This window comes from Rhineura floridana, chromosome 5, assembly GCF_030035675.1.
Source record: "Rhineura floridana isolate rRhiFlo1 chromosome 5, rRhiFlo1.hap2, whole genome shotgun sequence".
Taxonomy (NCBI): domain Eukaryota; kingdom Metazoa; phylum Chordata; class Lepidosauria; order Squamata; family Rhineuridae; genus Rhineura; species Rhineura floridana.
The window spans coordinates 63,912,967-63,938,668 of record NC_084484.1 but is presented as its reverse complement, the minus strand read 5'-3'; the positions used below and the strand labels follow the sequence as shown (position 1 = coordinate 63,938,668).

Here is a 25,702-nt window from a genome sequence, read left to right as displayed (position 1 = left end):
ACAAAACCTTGCTGTGCTCTGGGCGCAAGCTTGCCCCTCCTTTTTCCCTGTGGAATGTGGATCCAGCACCTTGCCCCGAATTTTTGAATGTGTTGTATTTTCGGTTTTCTGCCAGTGATTTTCTCATAAGGAGACATTCCAAGAGCACTGTGTAATACCCTATTGTGAATGTAATTCGCATAAAGAATTGCTTCTGCCCAAAAAGAATTCCCTAAACTGCAATCCATCAGCATGGCTCTCATTGCTTCCTGAAGCACCCTATTTTTTCTCTCAGCAGATCCATTGGAAAACGGGCTAAAAGGAGCTGTGAAAGTCTGGCGTATTCCCTTACTCTCAAGGAAGTCACTTAACGCTTTGCTCGTGAATTCCCCTCCTTGATCTGAATGAATCGCTTTCACAGTGACGTCATGTTGAGTTTCGATTCTCTTAATGAACAGTTTCAGCTTCTGCTCAGCTTCACTTTTCTGCTTAAGCAAATAAACATGAGTGTATTTCGTAAAATCATCAACCAGTACCATAAAGAATTTCGCACCTCCTCGTGAAGCATTTATTGGCCCTGATAAATCAACATGAACTAGCTGGTAGGGAGCTGTTGTGGTTCTTTCAGCCTCCCGGTTAATTGGTGCAATAGTCATTTTAGCTTTATGACAAGAATCACAATCCATTATCTGTCCACAATCCTTCAATTTCATGTTTTCACTATGCATGGGGGTTTTCTTAATCGTGTCAAGGTTTGCATGCCCCAGCCTTTGATGCCATTCATGAACGCAGCCCTGATGTACCTGTGCCTCAGCGTTTAACACAGCACACCCTGCTTGACTGCTCTTTATTACAAACTGTGAATCATTAAGGCTTCCCTGCAAACACACTTGATCTCCCCTCATTATATAACATTTGTCTTTGTGGAACAATATAGAAAAATCACAACTTACCAGTTTTCTGACTGACAATATGTTATGAGCCAATTCCGGAACAAACAAACATTCTGACATTATCCCAAGTTTATCAAATCTCACCAGTCCACGGGCTTCCACCCATTTATGTGATCCATCAGCAAGTTGCACAAAATCCTGCACTTTTTCTGAAGTGTAAAACAAACTTCTGTCTTTAATTAATATATGGCTTGCCCCGCTGTCAAGAATCCAGTTAACAGGTGCTAAATCTTGAGACTTCTGTTTACAAACAAAGTTCACACTTCCCTGCTTCAAGCCTCCATCCCTGGAGTTTCGCTTGATTGCACAGTCTTTTCGGAGATGCCCACGAGCCCCACAGGCATAACAAGCCTTTAACAGCTGCTGCTTGTAATCCTGTTTGCTTTCAGCTGCCTCCTCCGGTTCGGCAATTCTCCCCTCCTTGCTTCTGACAGCTTCCATCAGCTCGGCTGTCTGCGCCTTCTGCCTCCGCTGCCATTCCTGGGACAAATCCTGCAACGCGTCCCACATCTGTTTTGCCGATGGCTCATCTCTCACACACATCAGTTGAGAATCCGATAGAGCCAAGATTATAAACGCCTGCGCCCTCTGATCTTTGCCCTTCCAGGCCGCGGTCAATACCGCCGGGGGTGGTTCATCTATAATGTCCCATAAATCCTCTGTTATCAGCAAAGCCCGCATCCTCGGCTTCCAGCTGCCATAATTCTTTTCTGTCAATCTTTCCATTGGCAAGCCTCCCCCAGACAGGTTTACAGCCATGTTGCTCACCTCTGTCTGATACAATCAATCAAGCTGCCCTCTGGAACTCCGTCTGCCGTTCAGACCAGCAACTTAGTCCCGTGTAATGCACTGTGGATCTGGGCCCATAACCCCTGTTGACATGTGAGCGTTGTTGCATGAAACAGCATACATTACGTTGGAGTTAAGTTGAGCAAGAAACTTCTTCAGAGCATTAGAGCATATTAAGAGTCTTTATTAAGACATTACGGCCAAAGGCTTAAGAGTAAATACATGTAGAGTTTCCTCAGTCACCCCCCCCTCTGGGGGTAAACACAGAAGACAATCTCTCAGTTCAGAGGCATTACACAGAAGACCAGCCTCACAGTTCAGAGGCAATATTCAGAAGACACAACTTACAGACTCTGTTAGAACTTTCCCAGTCTATCAGATGGTTACCATAGCAACGGCCTTGGCAGTCCATTCCCAGACTGGGCTAAGTCATAACTCCCCCTAGTTACAGTTTTGCAGACTTGATGGAAAACAGACTCAGTGACAGTGCGGTTCAATGGTCAACAAGTAGTCCATCACCAAGGCATGATTTCATCATTTGGCCTATCAGACCAAGGGGTGTGAGTGGATCTGATCTGCCATTGAATACACTGATCCATACGCAGATCCCTATTTGTGCCACCTGTTGGAGAGGCAGATATAAATGACCAGTTGCTAGTTAGGGAAAGGCTTAGAGCAGGAGGCTCCTGGAGGACAGGAACAATCAAGGCAAACACCTAAACTGTGTTAGCTGCTTTGTAGGGTTATAGGTGAACTGCCAGGTCCTTTTAGGCAGTCACACATCCATCTCATGACAGCAACAAAGAGTGAGGAGGCTGAACTCTAAATAATGAGGCTTGTAGGAGTTCATTTAGGATACTAGTTATTCCTAGATGGCAACTAGTACACAACTACAGAAAGCAGACGGAGCACAGAGTTCTGATCCCTTTTGAATAAACTATCAACAAAAATGCCTAAGAAATTAAGAAAATTCAAGCTACACGATGTTTACATCTTTAACTCTGGTTGGAAGAGATTTCAGCAACTCCCTTTCTGCAATTTTACAAACTGCAATGGCCCATCCCATTTTACAAGCAAAACCTGTTTACCTTGAAAATCTCTCCAGCTTGAGGTTCATTGGCTAAAGCCACTTTCTCCAGGCTATCATAGGCAGAAGTGACATACTGTACCTTTCGGAATAGTCTTTCTCACCAAAGTAACAAGATGTGATCCTGGAAGCAGGCATCTTCACAATTTGAAGTCTTTTTCCTGTATAAAAATTGTTGATAGGACAGATCGACAACCAAATCAAAAATGTTTTCTGGGGGATCAGTTTTTGATCAATGTTGATCACCCACTTGTTCTCAGGCAACTTCCAGGCTGTCAGTTTTGTGAGTGTCATCCAAAGGCATACGGACAATTTCAGGGCATGCAATTAAAGTGGATTTAGCACTCCTGCACAACAATCCCACTTCCAAAATAATTAAAATAAAAATCAAACTTTTTACAGCATGAAATGTGACAGTGAAATACGCAGGAACCATTTGGAAATGGTTATTAATCATCTAATTGCTGTTAGGCTATGTAATAGTTGTCTCCGTTATCAGACTGATTTAATAAAATATGGGATAAAGCTCCTTTATCTAAACTAAAATACAACAGAAGAATGTATAAAGATCAACAGTCAAATAAATTTATAGAAAGATGGAGTTTATTTGCGATGTTCTGAAATGACAATCCAGCAGTATATTTCCTTCATTTTATTTTAATTGTCTATTATTTTTACTATCTGTTTTAACATTTTAATTTGTATTTTGTAAACAGTAATATTTTTTTCAAAAAGGTATATCACAGGAAAGTGTGGGATAACGATTGCTTGACACAATGTTGCATAACCTCCCCCCAAACAAATCAGAATGAATGTAAACAGTGAACATTGTTCCATCTGGATGGGTCCTTGATTCCATCTTATTTATTATGAACAGAGTAAAAGCCCATGGGTACGACTGTTTCCGCAAAAAAATCCACCTAAAGCTAATTTTACTTATAGTTATAATCTGACTACCTTGGCATCAAATCAGAGCCAAAGCACACATTCTGCTAAATGTGTACCATGCAGCTGCATCTCCTTTTTCCTTTAATTACAAAAGGTGGTGGTGGGGACCTTTGATTGTTTTTGGGACCACAGCTTGCAGGGAAGGGAGATTCATCACTCCTTCCCTCCCCAACTGTGATCAGAAAAAAAAATCTCTCACACACACTGCATGGCTATAAAGCTTAGAAAAAAGGTTCCCTGGCCTCAGACAAGGTTTTAACAAACAGGGAGTGCATGAATCAAAGGCTGTTGGTTCAATATGGATACTTGACATTCAACTCCCTGTCTTCTTATTAGCAATGAAGATTAATTTGTTTATTGTTTCTAGTTTCAAAACAGAACAGCAAACCCATAGAAAAGGTAGTGCTATAGCTGTGACAAATAGTCACAAATAGGACTGCTGTTGGATTATTCTATGCAAGGGGTGTTTTTTTCTTATGTATTTTGCCAGTGGGGAAAAGCATCTATTTCCAGACCAGGCTTTTAAGCTCAGTGCTGTGAGCACCTAGTGGAAAGTTAAGGAGCAAACAAGACATTACGTTATATATGCAATGTGGGCATTCGTGAAAAATAGTAAGGAATAGCTACAGGGGAACTGGAACCACAGTAGAGTGAGGGGAGAGGGATTTAACTTTCTGTCTCTGCCATGCTATCAGTCTGGATCGGTTGGGAGGGAGAGATGTCACTTGTTTTTTGCATTGGGAAAAAAGCTCCCATTGTGCCAACTGATTTCAATGGATGATATAAACAATAGAAGAGTCCTGCTACTGGATCAGACCAAAAAGCTCATCTAGTCCAGCATCTTGTTTTCACAGTGGCCCACCAGATGCCCATGAGAAGCTCACAAGCAGGACCTGAATGCAACAGCACCCTCCACACTTGTGATTCCAAGCAACTGGTAATCAGAGGCAGCATACAATATCCAAAAAGATTTGTTTAGGGTCCCAGGCATTAAAAGGTACAGCCACATAATTAGTCCAAACAGCACTCATTTTCTTTGCTTTGGGATAACACCGGGCTCATCTACACGGTGGTTTACTGTGTGTTTGGTACTACTCACATCTCCTTTAGATCTGCATGGTTCACATGACGTTACTGGCAAACAGAAGCTATCACTCAGTTTTCCTCCTGTAAATCTGTACTAACCCAATCCGCTGATAATATGAAAAGTGGAGGAAAAAACATCTCCACTCTGTTTCTCTAGTGGTTGCAGATGCTTTGATCCAATGCTTTTAGGTGGGTGTGTCAATCATTCCATGCCCACTATCTCCTTCTCCCTTCTTTCATTTTGTTTCCTGTGGTCTGACAAGCAACATCCAGCTGCTTTCCTCTGTTCTGCTGGCCTTTTTTATGTTGCTGCAAACAGTGCCTTTATTTTCTTTTCCCCCAGACTTGTGTGCAAAAGGTTAACACTGCTCAAACAAAGATTTGTATTTCAGCTGTATCCAACCAGCCATAGGCAGAGAAACACAGATATTCACACTTCTGGGTTGTTTTTTTAAAGGAATCTACTGCAGCTGGTAGAACAAACTAAGCATGCTTGGTCACCTAGCAACCAGAGGAAGTGGAAATGTATAATTAGAGGGCAGGGCCACAAGGAAACAGAGAAACTAATTCTTCCCAGAGGAATGCCTACTTATGTGAATGGGAAAAACCGCTTGGCAGCTAACATTGAGCAGGAACTGCAGATGGTGCAAATCTATAATAAAGGTAAATGCAGCGTACTTGCTATGAAGAAATGCTCCCAGGTAGATGAGCCCACTGTGATATCCAATATCTCTTGTCTTTGATAAAACAGAGTAACTCAGGATAACTTCACACTTTTATGCTTTAGCAAGTAAATGCAACATAAATGTAAAAAGCATAACATATGAGACACACAATTATGTTTATGAAAGCCATGCAGACTGGTATGAAATATTTTTATATGTGCAGGTACCAGAAACTGGGCATTTGTTGGGGTTCACTGTTTTGAGTGACACCTTTTGAGTGACACCATTTGCCTCTCATGATATATAAACTGGTCCTAAGCCCACTCCAGCAAAGGGTGACTACTACCCAAAATCAACTGAGAATCTTCCTTGTGTTCAATACAGCCAACTACTACAACAAGAGACAAAATTTAGTCTTTATTCTTAACTCTGCTGTAAATATTTGATTTTGCCTCTTGCTTTATAGAATGCAAGTGTAAATATCATCCAGAAAGGAAGACTGGTATTTGGGGGGGTTAATTTATAAGATGCAGTCATGTTGCATGCAAGCTGTAGACAAAACACTCCTTTGTCCTGCTCTATCCTATGCACAGTCAGTCAAAGTTCAGGCATGGAACAATCAACTTCTGTGCCATGGTGTGTCTTCTGGGATTCTCCCAGAGCTTGGAAAAGTTACTTTTTTGAACTACAACTCCCATCACCCCCAGCCAGCATGGCCACTGGATTGGGCTGATGGGAGTTGTAGTTCAAAAAAGTAACTTTTCCAAGCTCTGGATTCTCCACACCTGCCAGATGCAACACAGGCTGTCAGGGAAGACCTGTGCGACCTTTCACCCTTCCTTAGAATCCTGTTGCATATATAGAGGGTGGAGAGTGAATGCTGCACAGCCAGAGAGTGGTGGATGCACCCAATATATGGTTTAATTTTTCAAGGCAGTCATCAGCCTCTCTTGAAGAACATTACGGTGCTCTTGCATGCAGGCTGATAGGGAGTGCAATAGGGATTCCACCACTGTGATGGAGACAACTACTATCTCTTCTTCCTAAACAGGGAAAGGGAAGCTGTGGCCCTCCCGATGTTGTTGGACTCCTACTCCTATCAGCCCCAGCCAGCACGGCCAATGGTCAGGGATGATGGAAACTGTAGTCCAACAGAAACAGGTTCTACATCCCTACTTTAGACAAATGAATGATACAAGCCAAGAAGTTCCAGCATTCATATTTCAAACTTTATTGGGAAAAACTTAAATTTAGTAGAAGAGGAGAAAACATCATCTGCATTTAAAGTTGGCAACAAAAAGGACAATTTGGCAAAATTCAAAATTCTAAATGTGTGGATGTTATTTTGCTCATCTTTTTTGTGTCTGCCGCCCTGCTGGAGCCTTCAGGAGAGAGAAGGAGGGGAGAGGGAGAGATTCCCTTCCATGCAAATCTTTGACATTTCCTGATCTTTAAGCTTGTCTTCAGCAGTAACTATTAACCTGCATATGAATATGGCGGGATTCCTTTCACCCCGAGTCCAGTTATCTGTTAAAAAAAGGTGAGGGGAAGGATATAAATAAGACAACCCAAAATCATCCATGTGTCTTTGCTAATAGGCTCAAAGTATTTTTCCCCCATACCTGTATCCCAGTACGTATAGTAACTATATAGGGCAGTTACATTTTTTAATGTAAATTGTAATTAACAACTTTTAATATGTTTAGCCAGGTACCAAACACCTCCCTCCCCCACTCCTGTTCTTTCCTACGAACCTAAGAAGCTGCCTTCTGCAGCGTCAAACCATTGGTCCATCTAGCTCAGAATTGTCTATGCTGACTGGCAGCGGCTCTCTGGGGTTTCAGGCAGAGAGTCTTCCCCAGACCTATCTCAAGATGCTGGGGATTGAACCAGGGACTCTCTGCATGCAAAGCAGATGTTCTACCACTGAGCTACAGCCCTTCCCAGGGTGCATTTGACCCTTTCAAATGTACTAAAACCCACCCAGTTACCTTGAAAACGCTGCCAGCCTTTGGCTGCCGTGATAGTGAGGCCTCATCCATTGCTTGGCAAGCAGAAGTGACATACAGTTCCGAATAATCTTTTCCACCAAAACTGCAGGAAGTAGTTTTGTCAACAGGCAGCTTCACAGTCTGAATACGTTTTCCTGTTAAAATACACCAGTTTTCCTTTAGGGCTTATTCTGATGATCAGTGTGTGCCCCAACCACAATTGAGCATTTGCAGGGTACTCTACCAGCAGTGCTGTCAAGACTAGGGATGGATGAGAATTTCGATTCAGTTTGCATTTCAAGCAGAAGTTATCAAATTCGCAATTTCCGAAGCAACGTGAGAACCGAAACACAGCCATCCTTCGAAATTCACATTTATTAGAATGTTAGGATGCAGTTCGCCAACTAAACAACATTTACAAAAATGCACATATTGGGGGAAAGTGTGCATAAAAATGAGTGAGTGAAAATTACATGCAAAAAGGCATGAAATGATGAGAAATGGCTTGCAAAAATGTGTACCTTTGTCAAAACTGCGTATAAAAATATGTTTATTTGAAGAAATTCACACTAATTTTCATGAGGATTTTTTTTAAAAAAATTGCAGATCTCTGTAGAAATATAGAGAACTGAATTTAACATTGGAAAAATGAGAAACTGAGAGAACCGAAACAGACAGATCCTTCCATCCTAGTCAGGACAGGACTTGGGGGCAGAAGTTGGGATCCCACTCAGCAGACGGAGCAGGAAGGCCCCCAAACGCAGCAGGGCTGGCTTACCCCATTTTGAAGTAATACACATCACTATCTAAAGAATGCCCCTTTGTCCCCTCCCCCCCAAAATACCAAAGTCTAGAATTATCTCACTCTATTACAGGGTGGTCCTGCAAAAGTCCTCATAGAACGGATCAGAGGAAACCCCAATGTAGTGGAATGAGGAATGAATACAAGAACATAGCCATTTAACATAAAACCCAGTAAGATGAATATGCGCTCCAGAGCTGGAGAAAATAAATGCACAGACTTTGAAGAAATAAATGTCCAACAAGAAAAAAAATAAGGTTTACTGTAAGCAAAGGGAGTAGCCTCACTAGCAGCGCCGGCTCCAGGAATGCCGGGGCCCTTGGGCATCAGCTTTCCTGGGCCCCAGCGTGTGTGTGCGTGCATGTGTGTGCACACACATCCCCCCCACACCCCCACCTACCTGTCTGCTGTCTTTTACAATTGCCCTTAACGAAGATGGTGGTCACGGTTTCCCTAAGGGGATGACGCCTCCACCGCCATCTTTGTTGATGGCACGTGTGCGTGCTACGAGCGTGCATCTCTGCTATCAACTAAGATGGCGGCAGGGGCTTCAGTACCTTAGGGAAACCGCGGCCACCATCTTCGTTAAGGGCAATGGTGAAAGATAGCAGACAGGTAAGTGGGGGGCGTGGGGGGCACAGATCGCAGAAGGGGAGCACAGGGACAGCTGAGGGGCCCCCTGTATCTCCAAGGGCCATCGGGCCAGTGCCCCACCTGGCCGCCCTTTAGAACCAGCCCTGCTTACTAGTGTCCCATCATGTTTTAATTTACTTTTACATGTGTTACACCCATACCAAAGAGTACTCTTGCACTATTTCTCTGAATGTCTGAACACTGCCAATACAGAATAGAAACATTTGTAACATGCAGCATACCAGACTAGATTATTTAGCCAAGTATTGTCTGCTATGACTGGCAGTGGCTCTCAAGCCGAGGGAAATCTTTCCCATCACTTGCTGCTTGCTGCTTTTAACTGGAGATGCCGGGGCCTAAATGCAAAGCAGGTGTTCTACCACTGAGCCACGATCCCTAACTCTTAAAAACATCAGTGTGCAGTTTGGTTAATGAAGGTGTTACATTTGCTCAGTTCTTGAAGCAAGAGCTGCTTGAGACAACTGATGCGTGAATATGCCATTTTGATTCCCTCTTGCACACATGGAGCTGCAGCCTGCTCTGTTTACAGCAGCAGCTCCACATATGTGAAGGTTTTATACTTGTAAACTGCTTAGAAGCCACTTTGGCAAGTAAGCTCTATATAAATGATTCTTATGCTTATTCTTATTATTTAATAATAATGATAAAACTTCCCTGCCATTGAAACAAACCGGGCAATTCTTGTAGAAAGAAGAACTTCATGTTTGTTCTGGATATCCTGCACCTACGACAAACCTCAAGATTAAGACGAATGGATGTAAACCATGCAGATGACGTTCACTTTGAGAAACAACACTGCAGGATTGTATCCAATGTGTTAAGCTTTGGGATATTAAATGGAGCATGAGACAAAGAAAAACTTAAGGGGAAAGAAAGTCCTAAAAGGCCCAAGAACTATCATTAAAATTATTTAATTAAGATGTCCCCCCCCCCGCAATTGCTTACCTGTCTCAGGATCTATACGGATCACTCTTCCTCCATCATAACAAGCCACCCAGAGCTTCCCTTCGGAATCAATGCACATCCCATCAGGGATGCTCTCTTCCTTTTCCATCTTGTATATACTCTTTCGGTTGGCTGCAGAAAGAAGTTGATGCACATTATGGACTAAATCACATATTAAACGCTGTGCCAGGCAACATTTTTTTCCCCAAGTCATGCTCATGCAGAAAGCTAAGAAGGATTGTAGAAGAATTCATCCAAGAAGCTGAAACAGGGCGCCCACTAAAATTACATTGCACAGGAAATGGGGGAGCCTAAAGTCTTCAGAGAATGCTTAGTCAGGCACAAACATCTAGGGATGGAATAGATGTATAATGTAGAACTGGCCTCATTGACACCACTGGTACAGTGGGCAAAAATGATGGAATACAATGCTCAAACATGTCTATTATTAAAACAGAAAACTGGTTGACCAGAAATAAATTCTTTTGCCTATGGAATTCTGCACGAGACAATATCAAGAAATTAGTCTCTGTCATATACTGCATAAGCAGTATTTTGTAGTAAGTATTTAATAAATGCCAGTTATAGGATGTTGTTTACTTACATTAAATGTAGTGTAATGAGTTTGAAGTTAGGCTAAATGGGTTTTTGGGGCATCCTCCAAGGCTATGTTTTGATGAAAGATGGGATTTAACTGTAATTGTTTTTAGAATGCTTTGTCAAAAAAATTGTTTTATTCATGTGTTTGCTGCCCTGGGCTCTTTCACGAGGAAGGGCGGGATATAAATTTAATAACTAAATAATAAAACACAATGTATGCACTGGGACCCCTGAAAATTTTCACCCCTCAGATATTGAGGTTTATTGGGAGTGTGGGATTATAGTGGAACTGAATGGTAGATGATGACCGCTCCCTAAAGTCTGTTTAAGTTGTTTTTAAAAGGTAACATATTACATCTATCCAGAAAATGTGTGTTTCTGCTAAACTAGCAAGACAAACTGAACTACCAGCTGGAAAAACAAACACAGATAAGAAACATGCTCCTTGTTCATCAAAATGCAGTCACACTAACTACATATCCCCACTGTAAACAAGATATTAACTTCAGATTTACTGCGTCTTAAAATCAGGAAACAGTTTCATTCTACTTTCTGCTTCCCAACTAGGACTGTAATCCTAAACACACAACTGGTCAGTATGCCCCAATGAACACAGTAGTATTTAGTTCTGAGTAAACATGCACAGGATTATTCTGTAAACCTTTGGTCAGTATACAACATAGAAACTTAGCTTTTTCAGAATAGCAGCTTTATCAACAAGAGCAGCTACTCAACACACATTCGAGATTTCAGTTCCAAGACTACCTTCTTATTGGTAAAACCAAAAATTTACCTTTAAGTCAGTCTTAGATTAAACATATCAGCCTATATTACATATCTGATCATTTTATAAATGTGGCAGAAAACAACATTTTTTTCCTACAGGGAGGATCAAGTTCAGCAAGGTTACATGGAAATCCCAGAGTTACCTGCTCTGTTTTCCCCATCCTTCATCACAAACCTTAACTGATCACATACATAAGCCATGTCCCAAAAGCAACAGCCATAGAAAGATGCTGACTAGGAGCTGTAAGTAAGTAGTAAAGTACATACTATGCATTCTCTGACTTGTCCGGATAGAGCTGGGAGAGACCCCTGCCTGGACAGTCGCTGCGAGTCACTTTACACGAAAGCTGGGGAATCTTTGGTTCTCTGGATGGACTTCCATCAGCCCCAGCCTACATGGCCAATGGCCAGGAAATTGTAGTCCAGCAACCACTGGAGGGCCAGACGTTCTCCATCCCTGCTCTAGATAATACTGAGCTACATGGACCAGTAGTCTGACTCAGTATAAGGCAGTTTCTGTCTTAATAGTCATTGGCCCAGGTTGCACATCATGTGAAACCACACTTAAAACAAACTATATTTTAATGTAAATGTGCAGCATACTTGTGCATGCTGCTCAAAAGTTTTTCCTCTGCTCCTGCTGCATAGCAGGTGAAACAAGAATCTGGCTTGTCATAATATCTAAATCTGAGCTAATGATTTGCTTCCCCACAAACCACAGCAAATCTTAGTTACCATTCATGGTTGGTTTGCAGAGAAACAGACTACAAGTCCAGTTCAGATGTCATGACAAGCTACAGTCTGACTTGTTTCATCCACAATGTGGCAACGACAGGGGAGGAATGGAACGAGAACTTTTGAGCAGTATGCATGAGCACACTACATGTCCTCATTAAGCCATCATTTTGTTTTTAAAATGGAAATGGACTGCCTTCAAGTTAATTCTGACTTACGGCTAAGCTATGAATAGGGTTTTCATGGTAAGCAGTATTCAGAGGGAGTTTACCATTGCCTTCCTCTGAGGCTGAGAGGCAGGGACTGGCCCAAGATCACCCACTGAGCTTCGTGGCTGTGTGGGGAGTCCAACCCAGTCTCCCACATTGTAGTCCAACACTCTAACCACTACGCTACACTGGCTCTCATTTTGTTTTTAGATACAGTGTAATGTGTCATGCAAACCCGGCCATCTTTTCTGCAGAGGCCACAGACATGGATGCTGCAGTCCAACTGAAGCTGAGCAGATCTGAGTCTGGTACCCAAATGGGAGACCACCTGGGAACACACTCACTTAGGCTCCATGGAAAAAAGGCCAGAAAGAAAATTAAACAAACAGTTAAATAACAAAGATCTTACTCTGACAATGTTCTTATGAATCAATCAGAGTGTAAGATATTCTTATGGCAGATGCAGAACTTTGCTCAGTGCTTGGTAGGAAAGCAATGGCACACAAAAAGTGATTTTAAGGATCTCAAAATATGAAAAGGAGGCGTACAGAGCTTTCCAGTTTGCAGGTCATAGTCAAACGCATCCACAGAGTATGAAAGACTATCGATGTAAAAGAAGGTTCTGTGATCCAGTGACCAATCCAAACCATTGGAGATGTCCACTTTGTCAAAGTGTTTCACTACGGAATGATCAGGGAAGAGAGTGTAGAGGGAGCCTTGGTGCCTCTCTAGCACTGCTGGTCGAATCTCCTCTGCCATTGTACCTACAAGAACCACAATATTCAGGTCATCAGTATACAAAAAGGCAACAGGGAGCACAAAAGACAATGGTGGTGGTCTCCTCTTTAACTTTACCATTCAATGAAGCTGAATGTTGGAAGATTCCCAACAGACAAATGTACTTCTTCACACAGTGCATAGTTAAACTATGCAATTTGTTCCCACAAGAGCTAGCGATGATGGCCACCACCTTGGATGGTATTAAAAGAGGATTAGCCAAGTTCATGGAAGATAAGGCTATCAGTGGCTACTAGCCACAGCTGTATTTTACCTCCACTGTCAGAGGCAGTATGCCTCCGAATACCAATTGCTGGGAATCACAAATGGGGAGACTGCTGTTGCACTTAGGTCCTGCTTGGGGGCTTCTCATAGGCATCTTCTTGGCAACCATAACAACAGGATGTTGGGCTAGATGGGCTTTTGGTATGATCCAGCAGGGCTCTTCTTATGTTCTTAATAGTCTCTAACACTACTTTTCCCAAGACACAATAGAAAAGCTGGGGAAAATAATTAGCCTTCACATTGTTAGTATGCTGCGATGCAAGAACTTTCAGAGATCAAGGAAGCTGCTTAGCCATCCCCATATTTGAAAGACAGAAGCAAGGTAAGTGAAGTCAGAACATGCTCTCATTTCTTTTAGTGATGTTTGTGGATCAAAACAAAGCAGTAATATGGTGAACCTACCTGCAAACAGTCTTCCTGCAGGATCCACTTTTCCATCATTGAATCGGTTATTGGATTTATCCTTGTCAACATGATTAATGGTGGTTACCGACTTCTTTTTCCAGTTTAAAGCAGCAAACTGGGTTCCCAGAGTAATAATGTAATCACCAGATTTGTGAAGAGATACAGTACTCACTGGAGCATCTGGAAACCATGTTTTGGGGTAGCGGGGGGAAGAAGAGAGTGGCAGTGAACATAATCCACCTAGAAAACTTTTTTTTGTTGAAAAGTTAAAATGAAATATTTTTTCACACTCACACCAAGACCCCATGACACTACACTGGAACTCAACATGCCTGAATACTGTGTAATGCACTTCATATGGGGCAGTGTGGAAGCATCAGTTAGTACAAAATGCAGGTACTGCTTGGCGATGGAGGCTGCACATAGACCTCATATTACACCTATTTTTGTTGATCTGCACAAACCACTACTGCTCTGCTTCTGAGCTCATTTTAAGATGCTGAGTACATTCTTGAAAGCCCTACAATTCAGGCCTTGTAAAGCAAAACTTCAGGCTTGGGGGCTGAACGTGGCCCTCTGGGTCTCAATGGGACCTTTAGGATGCCCCTCTTCCCTAGGCTACATGTCTCACTGTGATCCACACCTTTTTCATGTGATTTTACATGGCTCAAATGTGTCCTGGAATTGTGATAATGCCTGTTGCTGGTTCTGAATGAAGACTAAAGGAGTGTTTACCTTTGACTTTTGTATGGCTAGAATGTAGCCTACTGTATAAAGTTTAAGTCAACCACCACTGGCATGTGGCCCCCAGAACGTTGACCTCTGGGATATGTGGCCCTCAGGCTATCAGTATCAGTATCAATATTTATTTCGGTCAAAGACCAGCCAGAGGCCCTCAGGCTGAAAAAGGTTCTCCAGTCCTCTTGTAGGGGCTTGCAGTCTAAGAGTCAGCATGCTAGTGCATGTAGCTCAAATCGCGCTAACAAAGTCCTCTCTTTTCAAGCCCAGGAGGAAACAAAAGAAGCTGGCATACCATGAGGGCTGGTAACGATAAGCGAGCCTCTGGTTTGTTTCCTTCTGGCTTTGGAAAGGAAGGAGCGAGGCAGTGCAATTGGACTAACACTAGCACATTTGCCCATCCACAGTAAGTCAAAGTTTGGTTTATCATAATGTGTGAATCGGGTCATAGACACGTGTTTTTATATATATGCAATTTTCACACTTAAGACAGAATTGCTTTTGGTGTAGGAAATGATCCTAAGAGCTACATGGGAGGGGAAAGTTCCAAAGATGTGGCTTCTACCACAGTCCAAGGAGACAGGGAAAGCTATACCTATAGTGCTTCTTCCCCCTCTACATAGTTCCTAAAAGTCATACAATGCTCCTGGCAATTGCCTTATTTAAGATCATTCCATAATAGATATTATTTTATGAAGCTGTCCCTTACCCACAGAAACACTATGCACTTCCTTGGTCAGGGAATTCCATCGATAGACCTTTTTTCCTGTTATATCCACAAAGAGAAGTGAACTTTCCTTTTCCTCCCAAAGAGGCGATTCTCCAATTTTGCAGTTCTCCTGCACGACACACTCAACTTTTACAGATGACATTGCCTTTGGAGAAGAGAAGAGGTAGCCAAGGAGCACAGTTTATAGGAAAGAAGAGGTACCTGTCTGCACTCAAATTAAGTCAAACCGAAAGCAGATGTCTGCCTTGTAGCCTAAAACGTATTTTGAAGTCATGGATTTCAATGGGACATAGGCCTGCATAAAGGTGCAGTATATAATCATGGATAAGTCAGTGCAAAACGGGGACTGCTGCAGAAGTGGTTGTGTGCTGGATATATATCTGACTCACTTAAAAAGGGGCCCACAGAGAGTTTAGAAACTTGGCAAAGGACAACCGACTGACTGTGTCATTTTTAACTTGATTTTTAGCCAATAAGATTCCCAGAGTGGTTTACAAGATCATAAGCAAGAAAGTCCCTTATATCTAAAAAGGCATGACAGCACACAACAAATAAGTGATGAGGAAAAAACAAAGTTGGCTCCTAAATGTTTTACATTGCTAAACACTTGATGGTGGTGACTCATCAAATGGTGGTGACCATTTGGCTTTAGTGCTACCTCCTTGCTCTTCTAAGGCCCTGTCTACATAAACAGCAGAATGAGATATTAAAATTGAATACCAGTTTTGAACTCTCCACTATGTAAAAACAACTCAATGAAAGTAAAAATTGCACATCAGAGAGAAAATTTTTTCCCATTTCATTTCCTAGCCTGCCAGTTTACCATTCTGCATTTTTCCCTACAAACTCGCATAGTGGAGCATTAAAACATGTGAACAGTCAGGTTGCCCGCATAGTGGAGTAAGTCCATTTTTCCACCTCAGAACGTTACCCCTCCATTTTTGCCTCCTCTGCTGCATGTGTAGGCCAGGCAGATTGCAGGGGTGTCACATTTTTTAGTGGTCTCCCACATAAAAACTCCCTGCTAACAACAACAACAACACCCTATTGCATCAGGGAGAAAGAGTGAGCTGGGACAGAACCAATTATGTACTAGTTTCAATAGACAGTTTTGTATGTAGGGGAGAATTTTAAAAACTGCATTGTGAAATGGTATTATTATTGTTGTTGTTGTTGTTGATTAATTACCCACCCTTCACCCAAAGGTCCACGGTGTGTTACAACAATTTAAAAACACAATAATACCATTACAAGATTTTACTGGCTCAGTCTGCTGCGTGTGTAGGCATAATTTCTGTGTCCCTGAGAAGGAAGAGAGCTAGCAGAGGGAGGACAACTTACCGGGCATAAGTACAAAGTTTGCACATTGCATACAATCATGGGTAAGCAACTTTTTTTTGTATCAAGGGCAGCATTCCCTTGGGGGTCATCTGTCAGGGGCTGCATGCTGACTGTGGACAGGGCCAAAGCAGCAGCAGCAGGCATGCCCAGAGCAAAAAGTGGCACTACTTATACTTTCAGCTATCTCCTTCTCTCACTCTCTCCCACCCAACCCGCCCACTTTCTCCTGCTCAAGGCAGGTAGGGGAGGTCTAAACCAATTGGTTACAGAGAGCTTTTGAAGTTAGGCTATTGGGTCCATGCAGCCCTAGAGGCACAGGTTGCCTGCGTATACTACTGCCAACACTCCTTAAAACAGTTATAAAACAATAAAACCGTCTCAGTGATTTATATCAGAGACACCCCTTTAACTATCTCCAGTGCTCCGAGGGGGAAAGCAAAAATACCCAAAGGTTGAAAGATATTTCAAACGGAGGAAACTTGCTTTCAAACGTAACAACGCTCCCTGGTTCTTTTAGAAGCGTTAATAAGGAGTTAATAGGGAGTTAAAAGTTGGAGCAACGAGAGTGAGAAAAAAGACGTCTTACCGGAAGAGAAACCCAACCGGAAGTCCCCACCTGCATATATGAATGTGGGATTTGGTGTGCAATGCGTGCACAAGTCCAATACTAAATTTCCTTTCCCCAAGATCAAAAACTGGATATAAAGAAGAGCAGAGGAGGCCCTATTGGTAGTTCCACCACCCACAGAAGCTTGGGGGATGGTAGCCTGGGAGAGGGCATTCTCTGTAGCAGCCCCTAAGCTATGGAACTCCCTCCCCACTGAGGTGCATCTAGCGACTTCATTGTAGAACTTTTGGCAAATGCTGAAGATGCATCTCTCTACTCTGGCCTTCGACACTTGAGATGTATAGTTTTAGGAGCCACTCTATTTTCTGTGATGTTGTTTAGGTTGTTTTTAACTGTTTTAATTATGTGGGACCTCTAGGTGAAGGGCAGGTAAATAATAATAATAAGAAAAAGAAGACGAAGAAGAATAAAAAATGACATTTTCTCACATCACCAAATACCTACAAGCCTCTCTAATGCTCAACAGAGTATTCCCAAATTAAATGTACATTATAGATTATATAGGTCTTGGCTTTTGGTTTCTGGAACAGAACTTGTGCACAACTTCTGTTCATTAATCTAAATTCAACCCACCGCTATGTATAATCACCATAGGCTCGCTACATTTCCCATTTTGGGAGGCTGCCTGAGATTACAAAACAGGAGCATTGTCGAGCAAGTGGCAGGATATAACATACAGCTGATGGGCTTTGCTCACCTTTGTGCATCCCAGGTTTTACAGGCCTGCATGATGATGCCAAATATAACTCCTTCTAATGGCAAACTCATGCAGTGCATGCAGATAGAAACTGAGCCAAAACCTGGCCGCTGTGAGAAACAAAGCGGGAAGTAGCACCATGCTCCAGGGTTTGCAGGGGCATGAAAAAAGGAGGGGGGCTTCCAAAGGCAGTCCAATGAAGACTGAGCAGGAGCAATGGAATTCTGACTTTCAGCAGGGGGGGGGTAAATGGGCTTGGATCTAACAGACACCTGGAATAGATGCATGGCAACATTTTGTTGCAGGCTCCACTTAACTACTAATCTTAACACTTGCAACGCACTACAGTTTAGTGAAAGCCACAATATATTTTGACAGTACAGCAAAAGAAATTACATTTCTTGAGGCTGGATGGTGCCTCAAGATTTAATATCAGGAGTAAGCTTAAAATGCAGACATTAACAACAACAATTATCTTAAAAACAACACTGTTGAGGCTGGGAGGAAAGAGAAAAATCAATAAACATTCTTACAGAATCTAGTAACAGCTGTGTAAATAGACTCAGAAGTTCTGTTTTCAGTCAGCTCAGCTGAATTCCAGTTGCTATGTCCAATGACGCAGACTATAGCCCAAAAAAGATCAGTTTCTAAAACTGCTGCTTCACTTCGCTCTCTTAGTACTTCAGGCTTACACAATTACTCTTTCAAAATGTCTACACACTTATAGCACCCAGCAATGGTAATCTTTAATGTGAGCTCCTATCCTCACAGTCAAACATTACCGAGTTGCTGCTGAATACAGGTTTTTTTCTGTGCGAGTGCCCAGGCTAAGAAGTAGGGCAAACTTCAAAAGCCCTTAATCAGCATTCTCCCCCAGCAGCAAGAGAGGCAGGACAGACAAGGGGGATGGGGGCAGAGAGGAAAGCCTGAGGTGGCTTTAGTGCAATATACATCTTCTATGCAAAACGTGCAAAATAGTGTGTGTGGGAGATTAAATGCAGTACAAGTGCTCTATATGTGACATGTAAAGGATTTTTTTCTAAAATCAAGACAGATGTGCATTCTTGTGAGTGCATGTAGCAATTTCTTTATATTACACACATTTCAAACAAGTAGGTACACTTAACGATTCCTCACGGATAACGTTTGGGCACAGCAAAAAGTACAAGGAAAGGAACATTTTAAAACAAGGTATACCTAACACTACTAAGAGTAAAATTATGGCTGGCCAGACTCAACTGGATTATTTTTTTAATTTATTGCTGTAATACTGTTATGGTTTTGGCTCCAGTGACTTTGTTTGAATGGAAGATGTGGGTTGTAAAGTAAGTGGCATTTTTATAAACAAGTCTCTGTGACTCCTAAGGATATTATGCCCAAGATACCAAGTATAAACATGGGAGTGCCAGTGTGGTATAATGGTTAGAGTATTGGACAACGACATAGGAGACTAGGGTTGAAATCCCCCACTAATCTGCTAAATTTACTGGATGATTTTGGGCTAATCAAGTCTCAGCAACCTCAAGAGGCTGTTGTGAGGCTAAAGTAGACAGGGGGAGAAGCCTGTAGCAAATTACCACCAAAGTCACCTAATGCAGATCATAGCCTTTAGCTAGCTAGTTTTACATACACACACACACACACACAGAGAGAGAGGATGATTGTGAATTCAGTGGAAATTATAATCTGGGTTGGCGGTTTGTAGGTTACGGAGACGGGAGGAAGCAGATATAACCCGCAAGCATGAAACTATACCGATTTCAAAGAAAACGGAAGGAATATTTCGGGGATACAGGATTCGGCAGTATTTAAGTAAGATTCTGTGTCTATAAGAAGACAAAAAAAAAATTCTTGAGCCCCCGCCCCAGGCAAACTAGATGCGACTTCTGCTAGCGATAGGAGTCGATTAATTGAGCCTGTTAGGGAAAGTTACAGCTCTCAAATATATGCAGTCCCAGCAGACACGATGGTATATTGGCGAACAAGGAAAGGGGAGGGGAGTGTCTATTGATTCCGGCCTGACACTAACGATGAAAGTCCAGACTCACCAGCTTGGGAGGCTACACAGTTGGCGGCCGGGCGGCGGCGGCAGCTCTGCTCACAGCTGACTTTGGGAAGCAGCAACAGGAAAAGGCCCGACCGGCCCACCTCCCCCTTGCAGCTGTGTAAAGACATGCTTGCAAACAACTGCCCCCTCCGGCGATCTGGGCTAGAGATCTTTATGGCGTCTGGGGTTCGCCTCTTAATGGCGAGGAAAATGGAAAAATCAGGAAAATAAAAAGAAGGGGGGGACCAGGAGGGAGAGGAGGGAAGAGAGTGACTAGACAGGTGGCTTGTTATGTGCCTTCAAGTCGATTACGACTTATGGCGGCCCTATGAATCGACCTCGAATAGCATCTGTCCTGAACCACCCTGTTCAGATCTTGTAAATTCAGGTCTGTGGCTTCCTTTATGGAATCAATCCATCTCTTGTTTGCCCTTCCTCTTTTTCTACTAGATCCTTAATATTTTTAAAGGCAGGATGGTGTCATGGCCCCTTCAGAGGACTCCTCAGATGAGGATGACTCGGGAGTAACAGCAGCAGACCCAGGAGCAGCAGGAGACACGGAGGAGCCTCCTAAGAATCCACCTCCTTCTGCCCCTCAGCTGCAGAGCACCCCAGGGACAGCAGAGGCCCTGCAGCCAGACACAGACAGTGAACAGGATACTCCCCCCTCACCTGCAGAACGTAGACAGCAGAAGGTCAGGCAGAAGAGAGGCAGGCCTGTCTCCTTAAGGCCCAAACGCTGAGGGCTCACACCTGCTGTCCATCCTGCTCTTTATAAGGCACACCTTGGTTGCAGCTTGTTGCTGACTGCAACGTTAGGCATGGCTTTGTGTAGACCTAGTTTCCCTGCAGCATCTCTTTGACTGACCTCCTTGGCAATTGATCCTGGACCTCCACTGACCTCGCTTCTGGACTTCTGACTCGGCAAGTACGCTTCGGATAGGCCTGGCAGATTTACAACCTGACTGCTGGCTAAGGACTTTCCTTCCCTGCCAAAGACCCAGGAATTTCCAGCCCCCCCTGACACTGCTTGGAGGGCCGTATTTCTGCCTGGACCTGGGGTTCCCCCACTTCTGAACTAGAACAATTAGTGAAAGTGGGGGGAGTACTTTTAAAAACCATAACTGTTAGAAAATACAATATTAGGCTAAATACTACTGTATTTTAATCCTTGTTCTGTGAGCCACCTGGAGAACATCCCAGTCTGCATCTGTGTTTGAATTGCTTTTTAATGTTTTTAAAAACCTTTCCCCCCCCCCAAACAATGTTTTTAACCCTTTTTATTTAAGATGCTTTTAAAGTTTTTTTTTAAGTTTTTTTGTTTTAATATATTTTAAGGTCTGTTTTTATGATATTTCAGTGTTTTTAGTGCTTTTGTTTGCTGCCCTGGGCTCCTGCTGGGAGGAAGGGCAGAATATAAATCAAAGAATAAACAAACAAACATACATTGATGGACAGCCTATATAATTTCAGTAATGAGGGTTTTTAGTGACCAAAACCCAGGAAGTTTTGCATTTGCTTTAATCATGTCACTTAGAGCATTACCAAAAACACAACAAACATCCCATTAATGCTCCATTGAACTATAACACCATAATGGTATTCCCCCCTCACCCAGTGCCCAGCTGTCTAGAACTTTGATCTCTCTCTAGTTAATCTGTTATAATACTACACACTTCCCTTGTTTCATGGGTTATTTCATATGCGTAAGGAGAGGCCAGAGAGAGGTGGTGAAAAAGTTAATTTATCTTTATGTCCAAACTAGGAGTGAAAAACTATTGCAGTCACAAAATAACTCCCACATATTACATAGGTAAAGTGAATATTAACACAGCTTTTACATAGTTAAAATGAAAGCACTGAGCATTCTTTTTTTATATAGTAAGCCAACAGAGAAAGAGAGTTCTGAAATGGTACTGCCCTGCCATATTTTAAATTCATAGCTTCGGTGTTAATCATTGGCAAAATTTCGGTTTCCAGCAGTATGTTGGTAGGAGCAGGATCTGTATGCATGCTTGAGCAACTATTTATTGTGAGCTAAAACAACAAAGTCTTGTGGCAGCACTGTGACATTACCTGTTTATAGCCCCCCCTTCCGTTAAACTATCTCAGTCATCAATAGATCCAACTCTTATTTTTGATCAGACGCCTATACCAGTCCACAACCCTTAGGGTACGTTGTGGCATAGATGGCAGTCTGACAAACCCCATTCTAGCCACTAAACGGGTTCGGCAGGGGTGTATCCTTGTCCCTGCTCTCTTCAACCTCTTTCTTAACGATCTAAGTAAATACTGCTCGGATGACTCTTTCCACCCTCCTAAACTCGCCGACATAAAGTGCCCATTATTATTATACGCAGATGACGCTGTATTGATGTCCTTTTCCAAAGTGGGACTAAAACGCCTTTTGCGAGCTTTTATGTCATACTGTGATAAAAATTGGCTCACCATTAATTTCAATAAGTCAAAAATTATGTTTTTTTCTCGCCGCTCCGTGTCACACCCTTGGGTAATAAACGGCCGAAAGATCAACCAGATCAAACAGTTTAGGTATCTAGGGATCTTGTTTTGTGCTTCTCTCTCTTGGTCCCAACATATCAAAATTGCAGTTCAAACTGCTTATAATACGGCTAAGGCTCTTCTCCGGTTTTTCTTTACCCAGGGCGGCCAATATATCCTGGCGGCTCTTCAAATCTTTAAATCCCAAATTCTACCCCAACTTCTTTATGGAATCCCAATATGGGTATCTGGTTTCAATGCCAAGGCGGAATCGACGCTCTCGTTCTGCGTTCCATATTTAGAATGCTTCAATGTGCCTCGGCAGCTGGTCTTCGACTGGAAATGGGATTAAACCCAATTGAGTGTACTGCATGGTTACATGCGTTTAAATATTGGACCAAAGTTGCTTATGCCAACCATTCTTCAGGTTATTTACACTTAATTTGGAATGATCCATTCTCTAGCACTTGGTCGAAAACTTTCATTGAGAAATTCAAGTTGTTCGGTTTACCATTAGACTTGCTTTGCTCTATGAGTTGTGACTTGGCTAACCATATCATAGGCCAGCGTGTTAAGGACAAGCCCTCCAATATTCAGTGGCCTCTGCTTGTAAAACGTGTTCTCCTTCCCATTTTGGAATAAGCTTCCCATTCCCTAAGTCTGCAATTTATCTAGAAAATTTGACCATCCCGAGTTTCCGCCATTTGTTTGCTAGGGCTAGATTTAATTGCCTCCCTTCGGCGCTCTTAGAAGGCCGTTTTCAAAGAATCCCATATGCAAAACATCTTTGTATTTGTAATAAGGGAGAGATTGAAACAATTGATCATGTTCTTATCTGTGATCTATACAAGAATCCTTGTACTAGATTTATTGTACCCTGTACCGAAGCTTTTCCGGGTAGGTCCTTAAAGTGGCTAACAAACTATCTTATGTCCAATTCAGACAAGAGTGTTACCGAATCAGTTGCCCAGTTTCTAGTAGTAGCCCAGAATATACGTAAAAATAGTACTTAATAACTTTTAAGTTCATTTTGCTGATGATTTTGTAATACTTGTTTTTAAACTGTTGTTCTAATCAATTGTATATCGGGTCTATGACCGTATAATAAAATTTGACTGAGTCCCGCCTTCCCCCCATGTTATCTGCAACTTTGATATTTCTTGCATTTGATGAAATGGACCATAGTCTGCGAAGACTTATGCAAAAAAATTTGTGTCTTTTCACGTTGGTGCCACAAAACTCTTATTTTTGCTGTAAGATATGGACACAGCTACCCCTCTGGAAATTGTGGGCTGTGTGAAGTTTAATAAGTCACTTCAGGTGCATCATCACACATTCTGCAATGAACAGTGCCCCCTCGATTAACTATCACAGGGAATAGTTCAGCAATTCCCAACCCGGTGCCCCATCAGATGTTTTGGACTGGAACTCCCATCAACTCTAGCCAACAGGGCCATTCTCCCATTAGTCCCAGCTGTGCGGGCTGGGGCTGATAAGAATTGTAATCCAAAATATCTGGAGAGCACACGTGTGGCAAGGGTTGGAATAATTTCTAATGGCATGTGCAGGTAAACCCCCCTTCCGTTTGACACCTTTTCCGAGTCGGTACTTCGCCATAAATGCACAGGTGGTCTTGAGCATGTCAACCTTAGCCATTACCTTTCATGGCCACAGGGTCATGGAACAACTCCACTTCCCTTGCACTATGTAAAGAACAGTACGAGATCTGCATTTTCCTCAAGTTCTGGATCCTTTTCCCAGAAGTCATGATGAGCAATCTCTAGGCTGCTACTTCCTCCTCCTTTCAGCATCCAAGACAGCTCTTCTCTACTTCTTGTGTGAAGGCATGTTGCAGGCATACCAGAAGGAAGAAGTCTGTCCTGCCCTTTGCATAGTGCACCGGTTTCATGGGTATCTTTTCACAGTAGACAGGACAGGCAGTGATGGTAGGTGAGCAAAGATTTGCCCCTCATTTCCCCCAGTGCAATTAGTATGATAGTGCCAACAATAATACAGTTAAGGTCTTTGCTTGGGCAGTATCTACTACATTAAGCTACTGTTGTACTTTAAGGACCATCGCAAATTTACCCTAAAAAAAATCCCAGTACTGCAAACAATAGGTTATGTAAAATTAGTGTTTCTTGATTCATCATATGGCCTATCTGTCCTAAGAACCATTTCAAGAATTAGATGCTTGTTCCCCCAGGAACACAATCCGCAATTGCTTCAGCCATTTTTCTTTCCTTTTCAAAAGCCTATTTGGCTACAGGCTTGTTTGGTAAATGTTCTCCTGCTACAGTGAACAAATTGGAAGAATACACTACTGCTCTGGAAACCGGTTGAAAGGTGGGGTATCAGTCCTTAAAAAAAAACCTTTATGCTGAGACCTCCAGCTTTTAAAATGTGCTTCTTTTCAAGGAATAGAACACAAAACCTTAATGGCAGAGACAGGACCAGCTCTACACAGGCCAATGTATATATGAGCAGAGATTTATATATTGATTCAGAAACCCATCCCAGAGTTCAATAGGCTCCACACCTACATCACACTGTAAAGATTGTGGAGCAAGGATGAAGAACCTTAGGGGCCGAATGGGCAAATCTGGCCCTTGGGACTCTTTCCCAGTCACATCCCATACTGGTCCTCCTGTATATCCTCCTTTAGTGCTTTGCCTGGCTGGAATGCGTCCTTGAACTCTGACAATGCCTCTTGCTTCCCTGGATGGAGGACAGAGAGGGGTGTGTGTAGAAGCTAGCTTACTGTACAAAGGTAAAAGTTACACTAGTTGCTCCACCCACTTTTGCCTTTGGTCCCACCCATGCAGAAGGAAATGTGGATCTTGGGATGAAAAATGTTCCCCACTCCTGGTATACAGGATTGCAGCTTCCACAGAAGTGCTTTCTTGCTTCAGAACTGTTTTACCCATATTCTAATTACTGTATCAACGAATTCAACACACTATTAAAATTTCTTAAATCAGACTGCAGTCCTATAAATATCAAATTCATACATTACCAACCACTTACATGGCATTATTGCATGTGGTCTGTCCTATGGGAAGATGTGAGTAGCACATGTTCTACAAGAAATCTACACATATGTAGATCACCTCATGGCGTTTTATGCAAGAAGCGTGCATGTCCTTCAGGGGTTAAATATAGTATTTAAGTAGCTCTAATGACCAAAATGCAGATTTTACAACTTTCCCCTTTCCATAAATATACCCTTCAAAAGATCACAACGAAGAAGGTATGTTTAGCAGTTTCATAATTTAATGAAAAAAGTACTGTAAAAAGGGGACGTCTAAAAAAAGACGCCCATTTGT

At 42.5% G+C, this 25,702-nt stretch overlaps 1 protein-coding gene across 3 annotated transcripts; it reads right to left on the bottom strand.

Moving 5' to 3' along the window:
- Positions 1-6,714: 6,714 nt before the first annotated feature.
- Positions 6,715-20,695, bottom strand: RGN (regucalcin). 3 transcript variants are annotated; one of them, XM_061626992.1, is made up of 7 exons: positions 20,550-20,695; positions 15,144-15,309; positions 13,694-13,876; positions 12,778-12,993; positions 9,900-10,031; positions 7,499-7,653; positions 6,715-7,034 (listed from the first exon to the last, which is right to left on the bottom strand). In XM_061626992.1, exons 2-7 carry the CDS (start codon positions 15,304-15,306, stop codon positions 6,984-6,986), a joined length of 900 nt encoding a protein of 299 aa, XP_061482976.1. In that variant the 5' UTR covers positions 15,307-15,309; positions 20,550-20,695; the 3' UTR covers positions 6,715-6,983. The 3 variants fall into 3 exon arrangements, with proteins under 3 accessions (XP_061482976.1, XP_061482975.1, XP_061482974.1); XM_061626991.1 differs by lacking the exon at positions 20,550-20,695 and adding an exon at positions 19,879-19,983; XM_061626990.1 differs by lacking the exon at positions 20,550-20,695 and adding an exon at positions 18,364-18,612.
- Between the last annotated feature and the right edge of the window lie 5,007 nt (positions 20,696-25,702).

Coding starts and splice junctions, on each gene's coding strand:
- RGN (XM_061626992.1), bottom strand. CDS start 15,306: ATGTCATCTGTAAAAGTTGAGTGTGTCGTGCAGGAGAACTGCAAAATT. Junction 12,994..13,693: donor TGCAGGAAGACTGTTTGCAG/GTAGGTTCACCA, acceptor TGGTTCTTGTAG/GTACAATGGCAGAGGAGATT. Junction 7,035..7,498: donor AGGCTGGCAGCGTTTTCAAG/GTAACTGGGTGG, acceptor TTTTTTTAACAG/ATAACTGGACTCGGGGTGAA.